At 47.7% G+C, this 20,575-nt stretch overlaps 1 protein-coding gene and 1 long non-coding RNA gene across 4 annotated transcripts in view; one reads left to right on the forward strand and one right to left on the reverse strand.

Annotated features, from left to right (window-relative positions):
* LOC116978554 overlaps window positions 1-20,575 on the forward strand; it is a 29,216-nt gene that overhangs the window by 5,809 nt on the left and 2,832 nt on the right. The window contains exon 2 of the long non-coding RNA XR_004413470.1: window positions 1,099-1,105. This is a non-coding gene — a long non-coding RNA (uncharacterized LOC116978554). The remainder of the gene's footprint in view (window positions 1-1,098; window positions 1,106-20,575) is intronic.
* Window positions 21-20,575, reverse strand: part of LOC116978550 (kinesin-like protein KIF3A) — a 27,987-nt gene continuing 7,432 nt past the window's right edge. The window contains exons 5-18 of one of the 3 annotated variants that reach the window (XM_033029773.1): window positions 20,031-20,177; window positions 18,311-18,388; window positions 17,609-17,691; window positions 16,711-16,818; window positions 15,656-15,763; window positions 13,778-13,899; window positions 12,274-12,485; window positions 11,344-11,424; window positions 9,457-9,619; window positions 8,723-8,859; window positions 5,521-5,661; window positions 1,992-2,165; window positions 940-1,090; window positions 21-335 (exon numbers count right to left, since the gene is read on the reverse strand). In XM_033029773.1, coding sequence (XP_032885664.1) covers window positions 232-335; window positions 940-1,090; window positions 1,992-2,165; window positions 5,521-5,661; window positions 8,723-8,859; window positions 9,457-9,619; window positions 11,344-11,424; window positions 12,274-12,485; window positions 13,778-13,899; window positions 15,656-15,763; window positions 16,711-16,818; window positions 17,609-17,691; window positions 18,311-18,388; window positions 20,031-20,177 — 1,809 coding nt within the window. In that variant the 3' untranslated portion in view covers window positions 21-231. Of the gene's footprint in view, window positions 336-535; window positions 1,091-1,991; window positions 2,166-5,520; window positions 5,662-8,722; window positions 8,860-9,456; window positions 9,620-11,343; window positions 11,425-12,273; window positions 12,486-13,777; window positions 13,900-15,655; window positions 15,764-16,710; window positions 16,819-17,608; window positions 17,692-18,310; window positions 18,389-20,030; window positions 20,178-20,575 lie in introns of those variants that run through there. The other 2 variants (XM_033029771.1, XM_033029770.1) reach the window with 2 other exon arrangements.

The following is a 20,575-nucleotide window of genomic DNA, read 5'->3' on the forward strand; positions in this document are numbered from 1 at the left end:
GGTTAAACAGCAACTCTGGAGAACATGGATGGGTGACATCACCTATCCAGTGATGCTGCCTGAACCGCTGAGTTACCCCAGCACATTGTTTCTTTTATTTACAATGGGGAAGATACAGAGTGTAGAATATTGTGTTGTAGTAGGGAGAAGCTGTCACTTCAGTGAATCTGGACGATGCTTTGACTTTCTTTCCAAACTTGGCGATCAGTCGGCGTGATGTAGGATAGCTAATCAAGCTCTGCTGCTTGAGGTGGGCCTGTCGATCTCTTGCTGCCGGCGAGGAATCTCCTCCTGCTGTCTCGTTGCAGTCAGCTGCTCTTGTAGATTTGCAACCACTGCAGATGTCAAGAAAGCAAAGACACAAGAGGCTGCAGGTTCGAGCAGCACGTAGAACATAGAACAGTCATAAGGTCATGTGATGGGAGTAGATTTCGGCCATTCGGCCCATCAAGTCTACTCCGTCATTCAATCATGGCTGATCTATCCCTTTTAACCCCATTCTCCCCATAACCCCTGACACCCGTACTAATCAGTACGAACAGTGCAGCTCAGGAGCAGGCCCTTCAGCCCACAGTGTCCGTGCTGATTAATTGACCCTCTGTAAATTGCCCCTAGTGTGCAGGGAGTGCATGCAAAAGTGGGATAACTTAAAACTAGTGTGACCCGGTGATCGGATGAATGGTCATCATGGACACGGTGGGCCGAAGGGCCTGTATCCATGCTGTATCCTTCCACCAATCCATGCATTCATCAATCAATTTATCAGGCTATCTATCAAACTTGATCCGCTGAGTTACTCCAACATTTTGTGTCCATCTTTGATGTAAACCAGCATCTGCAGTTCCTTCCTACACATCAGTCCATCCATCACTCCAGCTGTCACACTTACCCTGACCCCACCTCTCCTTACTCCAGACCTCAGTTCCACCAGTACTTTACCCTCCTGTAGTCGTTCCTTCCCCTGCTCCAGTCGCTGCTTCTGATCTGCGAGGTACACTGTGTCTTGGACCGCCTCCCGTACAAGCCCACGGTAACGCTCCTCCAGAGCGCTCTGCTGCTGCCTGGCCACCTCCCCAAACTCACGGAGGATCTGTTGAGGCGATGGGTTAAGAATGATTCCTTGCCAACCTTGCAAAATACATTGCTAAATATCTTGCGAGTTAGATTTAGCCCAACTCATCGATACGGACCAACTGAGGGCAACAACTTCTTCCCCTCTGTTATCAGGCTTCTGAACGATCCTCCAATAAATTGGACTGTGGTCCTGATCTTCCAACCTACCTCATTACGGCCCTTGCACTTTTCCTCTGCGAGGCTGCACAGTGGCGCAGCAGTAGAGTTGCTAACGCAGCGCCAGAGACTCGGGTTCGCCCTGTGACCACGTGGGGTTTCTCCAAGTGCCTCAGTTTCTTCCCACATCCCAAAGACATGCAGGTTTGTAGGTTAATTGGCTTGTGTAAATTGTTCCTAGTGTGTCGTATAGTGCTAGCATGCGGGGCGATCGGTAAGCCGAAGGGCCTGTTTCCATGCTGTATCTTTAATCACTGAATAGTGAAATGCCTATTTAGAGTGGATATGGAGAGGATGCTTCCACCAGTGGGAGAGTTCTGGACCAGAGGCCTTAAAATAAGAGGATGTACCTTTAGAAAGATGAGGAGGAATCTTCTTAATCAGAAGGTGGTGAATCTGTGGAATTCATTGCCACAGACGGCTGTGGAGGCCATGTCAATGGATATTTTTAAGGCAGAGATTGACAGATCATTGATTAGTAAGGGTGTCGGTGGTTATGGGGCGAAGGCAGGAGAATGGGGTTGAGAGGGAAAGATAGATCAGCCATGATTGATTAGCAGAATGGGCTGAATGGCCTAAATTTTCTCCTGTGACTTATGAACTAAACTTGTCCCAGTAGGGTGAATACTTTGGGAACTGTTGGATTGTGGAGTTGAACCGATCAGGCAACCCACAACTCTCCACCATTCCCCCACACTCACCTGCAAAGCCTGGAGTTTCTGATCTGCCAACTCAGCCTTGTAGCTTCGATGCATTGCCTTCAGGTCCCTCTCTGCCTCCTCCTTCTCCTTCCTCAGAGCCACCAGTTGTAAAACCATCACATCCCGCTCCCTCCTCAGCCTCGAAGCCTCCTCTGGCCACACAGGGCCTGCACGCTTTTTAAAAAAAATTCCAGAAATAAACTTTGTTCAGAATTTAATAAATATATTTAAAACAAAAACATTTACAAAAAGCTCTTCACACAAGCTTAGTGTCTACACATTCAATAGTGTCAAACGCTGTAGTGTTCACACCTGCCTTTAAACATTACTAGACCAAGTGCAGACCCGTTGGGTCTGTTTCCCCAAAGGCGTTTGCGGGCGGGGGGGGGGGGGGAGAAGAGGGGAGGGAGGGGAGAGGAGGAGGAGGAAACGGGATAGATTTGGGAGGGAAAGGAGAGCGGGGTAGGGGGTGAGAGATGGGGAGAGAGATGTGGGGGAGGGGGGATGGGAGGAGGGAGGGATGGGGAGAGAGGTGGGGGGAGAGAGGGGAAAGAGTGGGGAGGGAGAGTGGAGGGGAAGGGGGAGAGAAGTGGTAGAGTGGGGAGGGAGGAGGAGAGGGGTAGCGGGAGTGATGGAAGAGGGACAGGGGGAAGGGGGTGGGGGGAGAGAGGGAAGGGGGTGGGGTAGAGGGGGAAGGGGGGTGGGGGAGTGAGGGATGTGGAGAGGGGGAGGAGAGAGTGGGAGAGAAGTGGTAGAGTGGGGAGGGAGGGAGGGGTAACGGGAGTGGTAGAAGAGGGACGGGGAGTGGTTGGAAGAGGGACAGAGGGGTAGGGGTGGGGGGGGAGAGAGGGAAAGGGAGCAGAAGAGAGAGGGGTGGGGGAGGGAGAGGCGTCGGGTAAGGGGATAGAAGTGGAAGAGGGGAGGGAGGGGTAGGGGGAGTGGTGAAAGAGGGACAGAGGGGTAGGGGTAAGGGGGTGGTGGTAGAGAGGGAAGGGGGGTGGGGGAGAGAGGGATGGGTGGGAGAGGGAGAGGGGTGAGTAGAGGGAGACATTGAAACATAGAAATTAAGTGCAGGAGTAGGCCATTCGGCCCTTCTAACCTGCACCACCATTCAATATGATCATGGCTGATCATCCAACTCAGTATCCTGTACCTGCCTTCTCTCCATACCCCCTGATCCCTTTAGCCACAAGGGCCACATCTAACTCCCTCTTAAATATAGCCAATGAACTGACCTCAACTACCTTCTGTGGCAGAGAATTCCAGAGATTCACCACTCTCTGTGTGAAAAATGTTTTTCTCATCTCTGTTCTAAAGGATTTCCCCCTTATCCTTAAACTGTGACCCCTTGTTCTGGTCTTCACCAACATCCGGAACAATCTTCCTGCATCTAGCCTGTCCAACCCCTTAAGAATTTTATACGTTTCTATAAGATACCCCCTCAATCTTCTAAAATCTAGCGAGTACAAGGCGAGTCTATCCAGCCTTTCTTCATATGAAAATCCTGACTTCCCAGGAATCAGTCTGGTGAAACTTCCCTGTACTCCCTCTATGGCAACGATGTCTTTGGGCATTGTGACATCACACGATGGAACGTTCACCAGGGGCTAGGGCTCCTGCAAAGGCATATGTAAATGAATCCATTCCGATTGGACATATGTGAACATTGGGCATTGTGACATCACACAATGGAACGTTCACCAGGGGCTGGGGCTGGTGCTGCTTCTATGGGTGGGAAGCCAGTTTATTTTTGAAATATTGGGGGGGGGGGGAGAAGGATTTGATTAAAAACGTGTACTTAAACACGACGAAATGTAATGAGGAGCGGATACTTAGAACGAAAAGTGATATCTCTACTGAAATGGAAAAGATGTCGGCGATTCTGCGTCTGGTTTCGGAGTTGCAGTGAATCAAAGGAAGAAATGCAGCCGGCAGCCGTCCATGTAAATGGATCAATTCCGATTGGACATCTGCGAGCATTGGGCATTGTGACATCACACGATGGAAACGAATCAAAAGGCAGAAAGGCAGCCGGACTGCAGGCACACAGTTTTATATATTAAAAAATAAAATAATAGATAATAGATAAATAGATAAATAGATAGATAGATATATAGATAGATAGATAGATAGATAGATAGATAGATAGATAGATAGATAGAAGATAGAAGATAGAAGAATAGATAGATAGATAGATAGATAGATAAAGATAAAGATAGATAAAGATAAAGATAAAGATAAAGATAAAGATAAAGATAGATAGATAGATAGATAGATAGATAGATAGATAGATAGATAGATAGATAGATAGATAGATAGATAGATAGATAGATACTCTTGCACCTCAGAGAGTCATGCAGCAGCACAGAAACAGCTCCTTCGGCCCAACTTGCCCATGCTGACCAAGCTGCCCCACAGGGCGGGCGGCACAGCGGTAGAGTTGCTGCCTCACAGAGCCAGAGACCTGGGTTCGATCCTGACAACGGGTGCTGTCTGTACGGAGTTCGCACGTTCTCAAATTGTCCAATTGACCTACAAACCCACACGTCTTTGAAGTGTGGGAGGAAACCGGAAAGAACATACAAACTCCGCATATACAGCACCTGTATTCAATCCGTAATATGCTGCCAGCATAAACAAGGGCCAGTCGCACCCCGGACACTCCCTCATCTTACCTCTCCCATCAGAAAAGAGGTAGGAATAGGAATACTTTATTGTCACATGTGACTAGGCACAGTGAGCTTGCATACACAATGTATACAAATAGCAGCCACCTACAGCGCTGACAAAGTTACAAAACACACCGGCTCCTCCTTTTGCCTCACCCCCCAACAATTCCCCCACGCCGGGTCTCCATTGTCCTTTGCCACCCTTACCCCTCACTGTTCATTATTCTCCCCCCCTCCACCTTCACGGCGATCCCACCACGCCGGGCCTCCATTGTTCTTCATCTCCCCCGTCATGGTGGCCCTCCACGTTCTCACAGACGGTCAACCGTGGGTCGACCCACAAAGCATTGTCGCCGCCGCGAGGCTTCACCACTGCTGAGGCACCATCGTCACGAGGCTTCACCGCTGCCGCCACTGAGGCCTCACCGCTGTCGACGCCCCACTTCATGCCTCCGTGGTGCCGGCCCGCGCCCCAGCCGCGAGCTCCAACGGCCACTTCGCCCGACCCGGGCTTTATCCACGAGGCTGCGGCCGGAAATGTGAAAATGCACACCTCTAGATTCAGGAACAGTTTCTTCCCAGCTGTTATCAGACAACTAAGCCATCCTCTCACCAACTAGAGAGCAGACCTCACCTCCTATCTACCTCATGGGGGACCCTTGGATTATCTTTAAACTGACTTTTTCTTGCACTACACATTATTCCCTTTATCCTGCGTCTGTACAAAGTGGACGGCTTGATTGCCATCATGTATAGTATTTCCGATGACTGGATTGGGCACACAGCGTTTCCCTGTACCTCGGTACACGTGACAGTAAACTGAACTAAACTAAACATAGAAGAGTTGAGGGAATTCCTACCTGTTGAAGTTCCAGATCCTGCTCCACCCTCTCAAGTTCGCTCTGCACCAGGGCAGCGTTCCCTTTGGCCATTCTTGACCTCTTCTCCACTGCTGTGGTGTACACTACATCAAGGTCTGATTGTAATGGGGCACAGCTCTGCTGGGTGATGGAAACAAAATTAGTGCAGAATTAGGGCAGGTTTGGTCCAGCAGTAGAGTTGCTGCCTTACAATGCCAGAGATCCGGGTTCAATCCTGACTACGGGTGCTGTCTGTACGGAGTTTGTGCGTTCTCCCTGTGACCAGGTAGAGTCATAGAGTGTGGAAACAGATCCTTCGGCCCAACACACCCACACAGGCCAACAATGTCCCAGCTACCGTAGTCTCACTTGCCTGCACTTGGTCATTAACCCTCCAAACCTGTCCTATCCATGTACCTGTCCAACTGTTTCTTAAATGATGGGATAGACCCAGCCTCAACTACCTCCTCTGGCAGCTTGTTCCACACACCTACCACCCTTTGTGTGAAAATGTTACCCCTCGGATTCCTATTAAATCTTTTCCCCTTCACCTTGAACCTATGTCCTCTGGTCCTCGATTCCCCATCTCTGGGAAAAAGACTCTGTGCATCTACCCGCTCTATTCCTCTCATGATTTTGTATACATCTACAAGATCTCCCCTCATCCTCCTTCGCTCCATGGAATAGAGACCCAGCCTACTCAACCTCTCCCTATAGCTCACACCCTCTAGTCCTGGCAACATCCTTGTAAATCTAAGGCAAACATGAGGAAGATGACTGAACTTTATTGCCTTCCATCACAGTGGGAAATGTTAATTCTGCTGTGGGGGATGTTTTATGTTAAATTCTATAGTGTTGTGTTTATCTTATTTGTGTGCTGCATGGGAACTCAAATTTCACTGCACCAATTGGTGTATGTGACAATAAATGTCCTTTGTCCTTTGATCCGGTTCCCCCCACACTCCAATGATGCACAGGTCTGTATGTTAATTGGCTTCTGTAAATTGTCCCGAGTGTGCAGGGAGTGGATGGGAAAGTAGGATAACATAGAACTAGTGTGAACCCGTGATCGATCGTCAGCGGACTCGTGGGTCCATGCTGTATCTCTAAACCAATACAGTGGCGCAGTGGTAGAGTTGCTGCCTCACAGTGCCAGAGACCCGGGTTCGATTCTGACCTCGGATGCTGTCTGTGTGTGGAGTTTGTACGTTCTCCCTGTGACCATATGGGTTTCCTCCGGATGCTCTGGTTTCCTCCCATATCCCAAAGGCTTACAGTTTGTAGGTTAATTGGCCCTCTGTAAATTGTCCCTAGTGTACAGGGAGTGGATGGGAAAGTGGAATAACATAGAACTAGTGTGAACGGGTGATCATTGGTCGGCGTGGACTCAGCGGGCTGAAGGGCCTCTTTAAACTAAACTTAAAGCATAGAACAGTTCAGCACAAGCACTGGCCCTTTGGCCCACAATCTCTGTGCCGGACATGATATTCTATGTTTTAAGACGACAGATGGCAGGGCGGCAAAGTGGCGCAGCGGTAGAGTCGCTGCCTCACCGTGCCAGAGACCGGGTTCGATCCTGACCTCGGGTGCTGCCTGTATGGAGTTTACATGTTCTCTCCTTGACCGTGTAAGTTTTCTCTGAATGCTCTGGTTTCCTCCAGTTTGCTCTGGGGGAAGAGAGAAAACGGGAATTACAGACCAGTTAGTCTAACATCGGTGGTGGGGAAAGTTCTGGAGTCAGTTATTAAAGATGGGATAGCAGCACATTTGGAAAGTGGTGGATTCATTGGACAAAGTCAGCATGGATTTATGAAAGGTAAATCATGTCTGACGAGAATTTTTCGAGGATGTAACTAGTAGAGTGGATAAGGGAGAACCAGTGGATGTGTTATATCTGGACTTTCAAAAGGCTTTCGACAAGGTCCCACATAAGAGATTAGTATGCAAACTTAAAGCACACGGTATTGGGGGTTCAGTATTGATGTGGATAGAGAACTGGCTGGCAGACAGGAAGCAAAGAGTAGGAGTAAACGGGTCTTTTTCAGAATGGCAGGCAGTGACTAGTGGGGTACCGCAAGGCTCAGTGCTGGGACCCCAGCTATTTACAATATATATTAATGATTTGGACGAGGGAATTGAATGCAACATCTCCAAGTTTGCGGTTGACACGAAGCTGGGGGGCAGTGTTAGCTGTGAGGAGGATACTAGGAGGCTGCAAGGTGACTTGGATAGATTGGGTGAGTGGGCAAATGCATGGCAGATGCAGTATAATGTGGATAAATGTGAGGTTATCCACTTTGGTGGCAAAAACAGGAAAGTAGACTATCATACTGCAGTTGTACAGGGTCTTGGTGAGACCACACCTGGAGTATTGCGTACAGTTTTGGTCTCCTAATCTGAGGAAAGACATTCTTGCCATAGAGGGAGTACAGAGAAGGTTCACCAGACAGATTCCTGGGATGGCAGGACTTTCATATGAAGAAAGACTGGATAAACTCGGCTTGTACACGCTAGAATTTAGAAGATTGAGGGGGGATCTTATAGAAACTTACAAAATTCTTAAGGGGTTGGACAGGCTAGATGCAGGAAGGTTATTCCCGATGTTGGGGGAGTCCAGAACTAGGGGTCACAGTTTAAGGATAAGAGGGAAGTCTTTTAGGACCGAGATGAGAAAATCATTTTTTACACGGAGAGTGGTGAATCTGTGGAATTCTCTGCCACAGAAGGTAGTTGAGGCCAGTTCATTGGCTATATTTAAGAGGGAGTTAGATGTGGCCCTTGTGGCTAAAGGGATCAGGGGGTATGGAGAGAAGGCAGGGATGGGACACTGAGTTGGATGATCAGCCGTGATCATATTGAATGGCGATGCAGGCTCGAAGGGCCGAATGGCCTACTCCTGCACCTATTTTCTATGTTTCTATGTCTATCCCCAAGATGTACAGGTTTCTATGTTAATTTGGTTTCAGTAAAATTGTAAATTGTTCCCAGTGTATAGCATGGTGTTAATATACAGGGCGATCGCTGGTCGGTGATAACTCAGTGGGCTGAAGGGCCTGTTTCCATGCTCCATCTTTAAACTAAACTTACACGGAGCATGGAACAGTACAGCACAAGGACAGGCCCTTCGGCCCACAATGTCTGTGCCGGACATGATGTTTGATGTTGCAAGACCACAGACGGTGGGACAGGGAGTCGCGCATACCTGGATGAGTTCAGCTGCTGTCTCCAAGGCCTGTAGCTGCTGCCTGATGTTCTCTCGGCTGCCCATCTCCACCCGCAGCCTCTCTCGTAACCCCTGGATGTGGCTGAGAAGGCCCGTCCTCGCCTCCGTACTGCCAGCTGTTTCCACGGGAAGAACATAAACAAATTTCGATGGCACGTTATGTTGGAACCGGGGTCTGATGCTTGACGCGCTGAGAAAGTGAGTCCGTGCTTCAATCAGCAAGACAGCAAATACTACAACACAACGGTATGAACGTTGAATTCTCCAATTATAGATAACCTTTGAGCGGCGCAGTGGTAGAACACACCCTGTCCAAGCCGACCATCGGTCACCCCCGTACTATCCTATACACTAGGGGCAATTCCAATTTTACCAAAGCCAATTAACCTACAAACCTGTACATCTTTGGAGTGTGGAAGGAAACCAGAGCACCCAGAGAAAACCCATGTGGTCAAGAGAGAACGTACAAACTCCATACAGACAGCACCTGTAATCAGGATGGAACCCGGGTCTCTGCCGCCGTGAGGCAGCAACTCTACCGCTGTGCCACCCTCCACCTTTCTAAAGGTACAACCTTTTATTCTGAGGCTGTGCCCCCTGGTCATAGACTCTCCCACTGGCGGAAACATCCTCTCCACATCCACTCTATCCAGGTCTTTCATTATTTGGAAAGTTTCAATGAGGTCCCTGTGCTTTTTGAAGCATTTCCTCACCCTTCAGATACTCCAAAAGGCGTTCCTTCAGCTCGTCCTCAATCCGCCTGATTTGGTCCTTTTTCCGACTGTATTCCTGCAGGAGCGCTGGGAATGACTGTGTGGAGCAATGCTCAACTTCCGATGGGATACCTTCCGGTTCTTGGACTTGCTCCAGTAAACCCTGTTGGGAATGGGACAGGCTGTGGCTTTGTCTGTAGCCGGCAGCATAGACACCAAACTCAATTGGAAACCGAGAGTGGCACAAAGAACTGCAGATGCTGTTTTACAGGGGAAAAAGACGCAAAGTACTTGAGTAACTCAGCGGGCCAGGCAGCATCTCTGGTGAATGTGGATAGGTGACGTTTTGGGTTGGGACATGGTGGGCGAGGGGGAGAGAAAGCTGGGAGGGGGTGGGACAAAGCCTTGCCAGTGATGGGTGGATGCAGATGGGAGTAGGGGGGGGGGGGGGGGGGGGGGGGGGGGGGGATGTGGGGGATGTAGGGGGTTTGATGGCCAGATGGTTGGACAAAGTCCAGAGATGAGACTACAAAATGTATGAGATAAGGACAGATAGGAATCGGGAAGCCAGAAGAAGGAATGTATTATCCATGCGTGTGTGCGTATGTTCTTGCGTTTACTGACCTGTTCAACTGCAGCACGGAAGAATCTCATTGTACCACAGAAAGTGCTGGAGTGACTCAGTGGGTCAGGCAGCATTTCTGGAGGACATAGATCGGTGACTGAAGAATGGTCCCACACGAAACGTCACCTATCCTTGTTCTCCAGAGATGCCGCCTGACCCACTGTGTTCAGCACTTTGTGTCCTTTTGTGTGAACCAGCATTTGTTTTCGACGCTAAGAATCTCATTGTCCAGTACGGGGACTGGAGGTGTTCCGTGAATGCTTGGTCGCCGCGGGGGGGGGGGGGGGGGGGGGGGGCGAGTACATTGTGGATACGGGTGACAATGTTGGGATCTGACGGTCGATGTTTGCAAACTGCACTATAACAGTTTTGATTAATGCAGTACTTTGTAAAATGTGAATATGTAATAAAAGCTTGTTAAGGAAAATTAAAGAAAAATGTGAGAGGAACTTTGGAAGTTCTTTCTCTCTCCCACTCACTCCTGCTTTCTCACTGGCGCTCTCTCTTTCCCTCTCCATCGCTCCCTTTCTCTCTCCCTGGCTCTCTCCCTCTGTCTCTCTCTCTCTGGCTCTCTCTTTCTCTGCCCCCCCCCCCCTTTCTCTTTCTATATTTCTCGCTCTAGCTCCCTCTCTCAGCTCTCTCTCCCTCCCCCTCTCTCCCTCCACTCCCGCCTCCCTGCCATTAAGGACATTTACATCAGCAGGTGCAAGAACAGAGCCTCAAACATCATGAAGGACCCCACCCACCCGGCAACTGGACTTTTTGCCCCCCTCCCCTCAGGGAGAAGGCTGCGCAGCATAAAGGCCAGGACAACAAGGCTTAAAGCCAGCTTCTTCCAGCGGCATCCATGGAGAAAATGGATAGGCAAAGTATCAGGTCAGGACCCTTCTTCAGCACCGAGGCCGTGAGACTTTTAAACCTCCTACCTCACTGACTGAACCCTCACTACCTCAGTGAACTGTCTGCTGCTACTGCTGCTGCTATGGACATTATTATGCTGCTGTCTTTTAACCATGCTGCTTTTTTACTTTTTACTATTTATTTATAGGCTCACTATTATTTAGTCTATTGTGGAAGGTTTTTATATGTTAGAATTTATTGATGTATTTACTGTTCTTTATTGATGTCTGACTGCACTATTACGCTGCTCGGACCTGAGTACAAATTTCATTCATGATTCATGTGGAAGCATGTTTTTATCGAATGACAATAAACAAATGAACTGAACTCTCTCCCTCGCTCAAGTGAGAAAAAGGACCAACCATCGTGAGGAACTCCCTACGTTCCTCTCTGCATCGCATGGAGTTCTCCAGCTTCATCTCCCACCGTTGCTGTTTCACCATCTATTGAACAAACATGGTCTGTTTAATGTAGTTGACGCAAGGAAAAAGACACCAAGTTTTTTGGTTTAAAAAAAGACACAAAATGCTGGAGTTACTCAGCGGGTCAAGCGGCATCCATGGAGAAAATGGATCGGCAAAGTTTCAGGTCAGGACCCTTCTTCAGTCCCGAAACATCACCAATACATGTTCTCTAGTGATGCTGCCAGACCCAATGGAAGCAGGTCCTTTAGCCCACCGGGTCCGTGCCGACCATCAATCACCCGTTCACACTGGTTCTATGTTATCCCAATTTCACATCCACTCCCTACACACTAGGGGCAATTTACCTAGGCCAATTAACCTATAAACCTGCACGTCGTTTTGATGTGGGAGGAAACCGGAGCACCCGGAGGAAACCCATGCGGCCACAGGGAGAACGTGCAAACTCCACACACAGACAGCACCCGAGGTCAGGATCAAACCAGGGTCTCCGGCACCGTGAGGCAGCGGATCTACCTGCTGCACCCCTCTGGAATGTTTCATTTAATTTTGTTTATTATTGTCATGTGTACCGACATACAATGAAAAGCTTGTTTGTTGCATGCTGTCCAGTCAGTAGAAAGACTACATTAGCACCAATCAAGTCATCCACAGTGTACAGATACAGGATCAAGGGAATAACATTCAGTGCAAGAATTCAGATAAAGGCAATAACGTTTAGTGCAAGAATACAGATAATGGAATAATGTTTAGTGCAAGAATACAGATAATGGAATAATGTTTAGTGCAAGGATACAGATAATGGAATAATGTTTAGTGTAAGAACATTAGTTCTCAGTGGAAGGAGTCACACATGCTGCGTGCACTGGCCTGTAATTCCCACACGAGAGTCGCCAATTTTGCTGCATCCTGACCGCTGAGTTCACCAGCCGGGCTCACTGTCTTCCGCAGCTCGCCGATGCTGCGGCGGAGATTCCGTGCGGTTTCCCGGTGATCCCAGCTGAGACGGGAGACTCGGTTGGTCAGTCCCACCACCCTCTGGGCCAGGGCCAGCGGGGAGTCTGTCTCTCCAGGCCTCGACTCTGTCCGGGAGAGAGAGAGAGAGGATTTTAGGGTGGCCGTGGTGGGGGGAGAGTGGACAGCACAGTCACCTGTGAGACGGGAAAAGACCTAATGAGAGGGTATGACCACTGGGATAGAAACAGGCCCTTTGGCCCTACCTACCCACACTGACCACATGCCTCAGCTACACTAGTCCCACCTGCCTGCATTTGGCCCATCTCCCTCCAAACCTGTTCTATCCATGTAAATGTCTCTTAAACATTGTGATGGTGCCTGCTTCAATTATCTCCTCTGGTAGCTCGTTCCATATACCCACCGCCCTTTGTGTAAAATTGTTACCACTCAGGACCCTATTAAATCTTTTCCCCCTCACCTTAAATCGATGTCCTCTGGTTCACGATTCCCCTACTCTGGGTAAAAGGCATTCCCCCTATCTATTCCTCTCATGATCTTGTACACCTCTATAAGATCGCTCCTCCTGTGCTCCTAGGAGTTCAACCTTTCCCTATGGCTCAGGCCCTCGAGTTCTGGCAACATGCTCGTGAATCTACCCTGCACCCTTTCCAGCTTGATTACATCTTCCCTATTAGGTGGTGCCCAAAACTGAACACAATGCTCTAAATGTGGCCTCACCGACGTCTTATACATCTGTAACATGATCTCCCAACTTCTATACTTAAAGATATGACATGGAAACAGTACAGCACAGGAGCAGGCCCTTCGGCCCACAATGCCAATGCCAAACACCCAGGCACAAACACATGGCTATGCAGGGAACGAAGGGATATGGATCACGTGCAGGCAGAGGAGATTAGTTTAACTTGGTATCGTGTTTGACACGGACATCGTGGGCTGAAGGGTCTGTTCCTGTGCTGTACTGTTCTATGAATGAATGGATGATGCCTTATTGTCACATGTATTGCAGACAATACACAAGTATGCAAAGAGTCACCACGTATAGAGCGCTGACAAAGTTACAAAAGTATTCATTATAGTGAATATATTCATTATGTTCTGTGTCGTAAAAAAGAAAGTTCTGCTATCCCACTTTCTCATCCACTCCCTACAAACTGGGGGACATTTTACCGAGGCCAATTAAACCTGCACATCTTTGGAAAGTGGGAGGAAACCCACACAATCACAGGGAGAACGTGCAAACTCCACACAGACAGCACCCAAGGTCAGGACTGAACTGGTGCTGAGGCAGCAGTTCTACCAGCTGCACCACGGTATCGCATGTCGTCTAAATCGTTCGATGGCCGAGATCGACGTGACGGGTTGAATGGCCTCATCCAGTCCCATATGAGTTCACCTGCAAGTGTCAGACAACAGATCAACAGTGAACAGCTGTTTCCTTCGAGGGCCTGACACAGAAGGGTCGCCAAGGGTCTGTGTGTCGGCCCTTTACTGAACAAGTCCACCAGAGATGTGACTCTGTAGAGAGAGAGAGAGAGACACACACACAGTGTTCACATTTTTAATGCTACAGCTGTACAAGACGCTGGCAAGGCCACACTTGGAGAACACATCCAACACCAATTTTCCGACACCCTTCATTCCAGAGCCTTTCTAAATTATTGGCTTTGCCGGACCAAGAAGTCGGCTGTGGGAACGGATCCGCCGGCTCCAGCCGTCCTGGAGTTCCAGAGCCCCGGCCACAGGGGGCAAATTCAACCCGCCGATCGGCCGCAGAAGTCCCGATGAGGTCGATATCGGGCGCCTCACCAGGCCTAGGCGCTGCATTTTCAGGGGGACTTCCGGGGGGAATTCAGGTGCGCTCTCGTAATTTTGTCCGGATTAATGGAAGTGCCGGAGCAGCAGTGGCCGGAAAATTGATGGTGGATCGTGTTATTAAGCTGGAAAGAATACAGGGAAGATTTACAAGGATGTTGCCAGGACTTAAAGGTCTGAGCTACAGGAAGACGTTGAACAAGCGAGGACTTTATTCCTTGGAGCGCAGAATTGATGAGAGGTGATCTTATAGAGGTGTAGAAGATCATGAGGGGAATTGGTACGGTGAATGCACAAACTTTCATTCAGGATAGGGGAATCAAGAACCAGAGGATATAGGTTTAAGGAGAGAGGGGAAAGATTTAATAGAAATCTGAAGGGCAACCTTTTCACACAGAGCGTCGTGGGAATATGGAACAAGCTGCCAGTGGAGGTAGAATACATTTGGACGTACATGGATAGGAAAAGTTTAGAGGGATATGGGCCAAAGGTGAGCATCTTGTTCTGCATGGGCAACTTGGGCTGAAGGGCCTGTTTCTGTATGACTCTGTGACTCTTATAAGGAATCAAAAACCAGAAGGCATAGGTTTAAGTGGAGAGGGGAAAGGTGCCCCAGAGACTGTGAGGTGATGATGGGAATCAGGCAGTGGTACTTCAGTCTTCGACCATTCTTGACCTTCCATTACCAGCTGCCTCGAGAGTCAAGACTGAATAGCTTCATCCCAAAAACCATGATGATCTTTCATGCTTTACACCCAGCCTAAACTAAACATCCAACTGAGAACCAATTATGGGCAGGCTTAGGTTTATTATGGTCACGTGTACCGAAGTACAATGAAAAGCTTTGTTTTGCATGCTTTCCAATCAAATCAGATAATGTGTACATAAATACTATTAAGTCAAACTCAAGTACCACAGTTAGAGCAAATGGGGAAGATACTCAGTGCAGAATATAGTTCTCAGCATTTAGTTTGAGTTTAGAGATACAGCATGGAAACAGGCCCCATCGGCCCACGTTGAACATCAATCACCCGCTCACACATCCCAATTCCTCATTCACTCTCTACACACGAGGGGGCAATATCTACAGAGGGTAATTTAACCTATAAACCCGCACGTCTTTGGGATATGCAAGAAAGCCGGAGCACCCGGCTTGGAGGAAACCCACTTGGTCACAGGGAAAACTAAACCAAACTAAATTAAACTAAACAAAACAATAAATATAATGAGATGAATCCACAGTAGCCAAGCTTATGGAAGGACTGTTCGGAAGCCTGATAACAGAGGTGGAAGAAGCTGTTCCCGACTCTGATGGTGCGTACTTTCAAGCTTCTGTACCTTCTGTTGGACGGGCACGGAAGAAGGAATGACCCGAGTTGTGAGCATTCAGGACTTGCACGCAAGCACAGGAAAGTTGGCAAAGGTTGGGCGACAGTCAGCGAGATGTTTGCAGACTTACCCATTCTCCACGTCTCCCTGTGGACCGCACGAGAGGGCGAAGATGCGAAGGAGAGAACGAACGCAGGTGGAGGCGGTCTCCTCCCACTCCAGCATAACTGTGCTACACCTGATGCACAAAGGATGAGAAACAAACTTCAACTTAACCTCAGCTGAAACTCAACTTTCACATCCAAGTGAAACCTGCCCCAGATTTATTACAGCTCAGTCCTGGCAGCCTACTTAAGTCATAGAAGCAGAATTAGACCATTCGGCTCATCGAGTCCCTTCCATCATTCAATCATGGCTGATCTATCTTTCCCTCTCAATCCTATTCTCATGCCTTCTAGATTGTTTAGTTTAGTTTATTATTGTCATGTGTACCAAGGTAAACCAGCATGACCATAATAGGTCAGAGGACATTGCAGCAGAATTAGGCCATTCAGCCCATCAAAACTACCATGCCATTCTATCTTTCCCTCTCAGCCCAGGCAGGTACTATAACAAAAGTCACTTGGACAAGTACATGGATAGGAAATGCTTAGAGGGATATGGGCCAAACGCTGGCAGGTGGGACAAGAGTAGATGGGCCATCTTGGTCAGCATGGGCAAGTTGGGCCAAAGGGTCTGTTTCCATCCTGCATGCCTCAATGCAAAATGAATCCCATACTTCATACAGTTTTATCTCCACAGAGGAAACAGTCTCTTCCCATATGGCAGAAGGTACAGAAGCTTGAAAGGCAGCTTCCACCAGACTCAGGAACAGCTTCTTCCCCTCTGTTATCAGGCTTCTGAAAGGTCCATCTATAAGCTAAGACACTGTCCAATTCACATCTACCCTATTGCGGACATTGAAATTTGTCTATGGAACTGATGCGCTACAATGCTGAGAACTATATTCTGCACTCTGTGTCTTCCTTTGCTCTACATATTGTACTTGAGTTTGGCTTGGTGGCATCTATGACCACCCCTTGTACCAATGCAGTGCGTTCGTTCTCGGTGGTAAAATGATCTGATTGTAGACTGCGCAGTTGTGATTCATTTGAATTTAAGTAGCAACACAGACAAAGCTCTTACCTGTCCAGGGGTGTTCCTCCGAGCTTCTGGGCCTTTGTTCCGTCGTGGTACAAGTTCCACGCATCTTCAAAACCAGATACAACTATCTCACTCAGCTCTGACATGACCCTGCAAGATAGACGAGCCTGAAAACTGTAACGTCCAGGTTCAGGAGCAGCTTCTTCTCTGCAGCCATCAGGCTATTAAACACTACAACCTTTAAATAAGCACCGAACTGCATACCCCTGTGGACATTAGTTTTGTCTTTTTGCACTATTATTGTAGGTTTGTTTTTATTTGTATGTATGTGTGCATATATGTATGTATATATGTATCTATTAATATAATAAATGTAAACATAATATAGTATAAATATAGTGTGAAATATAATATAAAAATATATATACAATTTATATGAATATAAATATCAATATAATAAATGAGGAAAAATGTTCAGAATATTGAAGGGTAACTGATAGAAGTATATAAAATTATGAGAAGCATAGATAACACAAAATTCTGAAGTAACTCATAGGGTCAGGCAGTATCTCTGGAGAACATGGATAGATGACATTTCGGGTCAGGACACTTCTTCAGTCTAAGTTTAGATTTAGTTTAGTTTTAGAGATATAGTGTGAAAATAGGCCCTTCGGCCCACCATGTTGACCACCGATCACCAGTTAAACTTGTTTTACCGTGCATCATCTTCAGACTTAAAGGAGATGTACAGGGCAAGTTTTATACCAGACACTCACGATGATGTTTAAACACACAACACGGATGCACTCTCTAGCCATGCATAGTGTAACATGCAAGTCATGCCAATGTCTCTCCAACATACACAGTCACAAACGAGACCTCCAATGGAAGGCACCCAGCACACATACAACAGTCTGAAGCACAGGGAGATCCCACTTACGGCCCCAGGAGCGAGTGTTGCAGGGACTGTATCTCCCTGCCATGTGGGTTCAGCAGATCCACAGTAGAACCGTCGTGGTGAAACTGAAGAATCATAAACTGGTGAATTGGTGGCCTTGTTGAAAATCAACTCTTTTTCATCAAATTCTACAATTTTAGGCGGTTTTGGTTGACTTTTTTTAGTTTAGTTTAGAGATACAGCGCGGAAACAGGCCCTTCCACTCACCAAGTCAGTCAGCACCGAAAAGCGATCACCCCGCACACCAGCACTATCCTACACACTAGGGACAATTTACAGAAGCCAATTAATCTACAAACCCGCACCCGTTCAAGGAGTGTGGGAAGAAACCAGAGCACTCAGGGAAAATCCACGTGGTCACAGGGAGAATGTACAAATTCCATACAGACAGCAACCATAGTCAGGATCGAACTCTGGCGCTGCAGACATTGGACTTTGTCTCTGGAACTGATGCGCAACAATGCTGAGAACTATATTCTGCACCCTTTGCTCTACCTCTTGACTTGAGCTTGACTTGATTGTATTTATGTGTGGTATTATCTGATGTATTGGGATAGCATGCAAACAAAGCGTTTCACTGTGGCTCACAGTCTAATATACTACCATACTCTTGGGGATTGGTTAGGATTGTGTTTTGCCAGTGAATAAATTAGTCGGATTTTACTGAAATTCAAATCACTTCACCTGAATATCGGAGAGTGTGATGAGCTGTTTACGACCATTTTTCTCTGATTTTAGCTCTGTGAACAAGTCCTTCAACATCTGCAGAGAATAAAGGGTTATTGGGGTTTTTATTAAAAATTAGGAGTTTATTCATGTTTTAGTTTAGTTTAATGTCACGTCCACCGAGGTAAGTGAAAAGCTTTTTGTTGCGTGCTAACCAGTCAGCAAAAAGACTGTACAGGATTACAATCCAGTGTACAGATACAGGATAAAGGAATAACGTTTCTCCTTCCCAGCTGTCCCACAAAGCCTACTGTCTCCGCCTCTTCCTTTCTTTTTCCTGCCCCCCCCCACCCCAACATCAGTCTGAAGAAGGGTCTTGACCCGAAACGTCGCCTATTCCTTCTCTTCATAGATGCTGCCTCACCCGCTGTATTTTTCCAGCATTTTTGGTCTACATTCGATTTTTCTAGCAATTGCAGTTCTTTCTTAAACATTAAGTGCAAGATAAAGTCCAGTAAAGATCAATTAAAGACAGTCCAAGGGTCTTCAATGGGGTAGATGATAGGGCAGAACCGCTCTCTAGGTGAGAGGACAGTTCAGTATCCGAGACCCTGGTTTGTTCCTGACCTCTGTTGCTACATGCGTGGTTTTGCATGTCCTCCCTGTGACCACGTGCTCTGGCTTAGTCCTGGTGCTCTGGTTTCATCCCACATCCCAAAGGCGTGCGGGTTTGTAGGTTAATTGTTCTTCTGTAAATTGGCCCAAGTGGTAGAAAGTGGATGAGAAAGTGGGATAAAATAGAACTAGTGTGAACAGGTGATTGCTGGTCAGCGTGGACTGGGTGGGCCGAAGGGCCTGTTTCCATGCTGTATCTCAAAACTAAACTATACTTTAATTAGAACCAGGGTGGCACAGCAACCTTACAGCACCAGACACTCGGGGCCATTCCTGACTAAAGATGCTGAGTGTACAGGGTTTGTACAATCTCCCAGTGACCGCATGGGTTTCCTCCGGGTGCTCCGGATTCTTCCCACATTCCAAAAGACGTACGGGTATGTAGGATAATTGGCTTTATAAATTGCAGAATTGTCCCTAGTGCGTAGGATACGGGGCGATCACTAGTCGGTGCGGACTTGATGGGCCAAAGGCCCTGTTTCCACACTGTATCTCTAAACTAAACTGTAATAGGAGTTATGGCCCATAACCACAGCGTAGGTTGATAGAGTTTTGATCGTAAGGTTTTTCCCTTTGTCACCAGTTATCAGGCAACTAAACCATCCTATCACCAATTAGAGAGCAGTCCTGAGCTACTATCTACCTCATTGTAGACCCTCAGACTATTTTAATCGGACTTTACCTTGCAATAAACGTCATTCCCTTTATCATGTATGTACACTGTGCATGGTTTGATTGCAAATATGTACAGTCTTTCCACTGACTGGTTAGTATGCAACAAAAGCTTTTTACTGTACTTGGGTACACGTGACCTACACCAACTAGACTGTAATTAGAATTATCACTAATAACCACAGGTTAGGGTGTTAGGTTTTAAACAGTAAAAGGTTTTTTCCTTTTACGTTCCTGTCTCACTGGTTCTTTAACACTCATGGAAAGAAAGCGAGTTGGGCAAAATGTAACATGGACCTCCGACAGTGTAACACTGCGCTTGGGGTCAGGTTTGGTGGCATATTACAGGTGGCATCATTACCATGCTGTGCCCCAGATGTGGGGTCCTTACCTTGTACACAATGCCGTCCTCCCTCCGCTCCCCCTCCAGCAGCGTTCTCTTGCCAGATGCGTGTGTACCCGACACAACCAGCGACACGTTGAACCCCCGCATCACTCTGGACAACATAGGCTTCACCAGCGCTGTGTACACTCCATCCTAACGCCAGTAAAATAAGCATCATGAGAGCATCATGTGCTCTTGTCAGCCTTGTGGAGTAAGCACAGGCACACACACACACACTGCACGCGCACACGTGCCCATACACGTGCATGCACCCACACAGACACATGCCCGCCCGCACGCGCACACATAGACACATGCACACATAGACACATGCACGCGCACACATGCACACACACAGACACATGCACGCGCACACATAGACACATGCATGCACGCGCACACATGCACACACACAGACACATGCACGCATATAAAGGTTGAAACTGGAACTGCAGATGCTGGTTTACATAAAAGGACACAGTGCTGGAGTAACTTCGTGGGTCAGGCAGCATCGCTGGAAAACTTGGATTGGCGACTTTAGACTTTAACTA

Source organism: Amblyraja radiata, chromosome 11 (genome assembly GCF_010909765.2).
Source record: "Amblyraja radiata isolate CabotCenter1 chromosome 11, sAmbRad1.1.pri, whole genome shotgun sequence".
NCBI classification, from domain to species: domain Eukaryota; kingdom Metazoa; phylum Chordata; class Chondrichthyes; order Rajiformes; family Rajidae; genus Amblyraja; species Amblyraja radiata.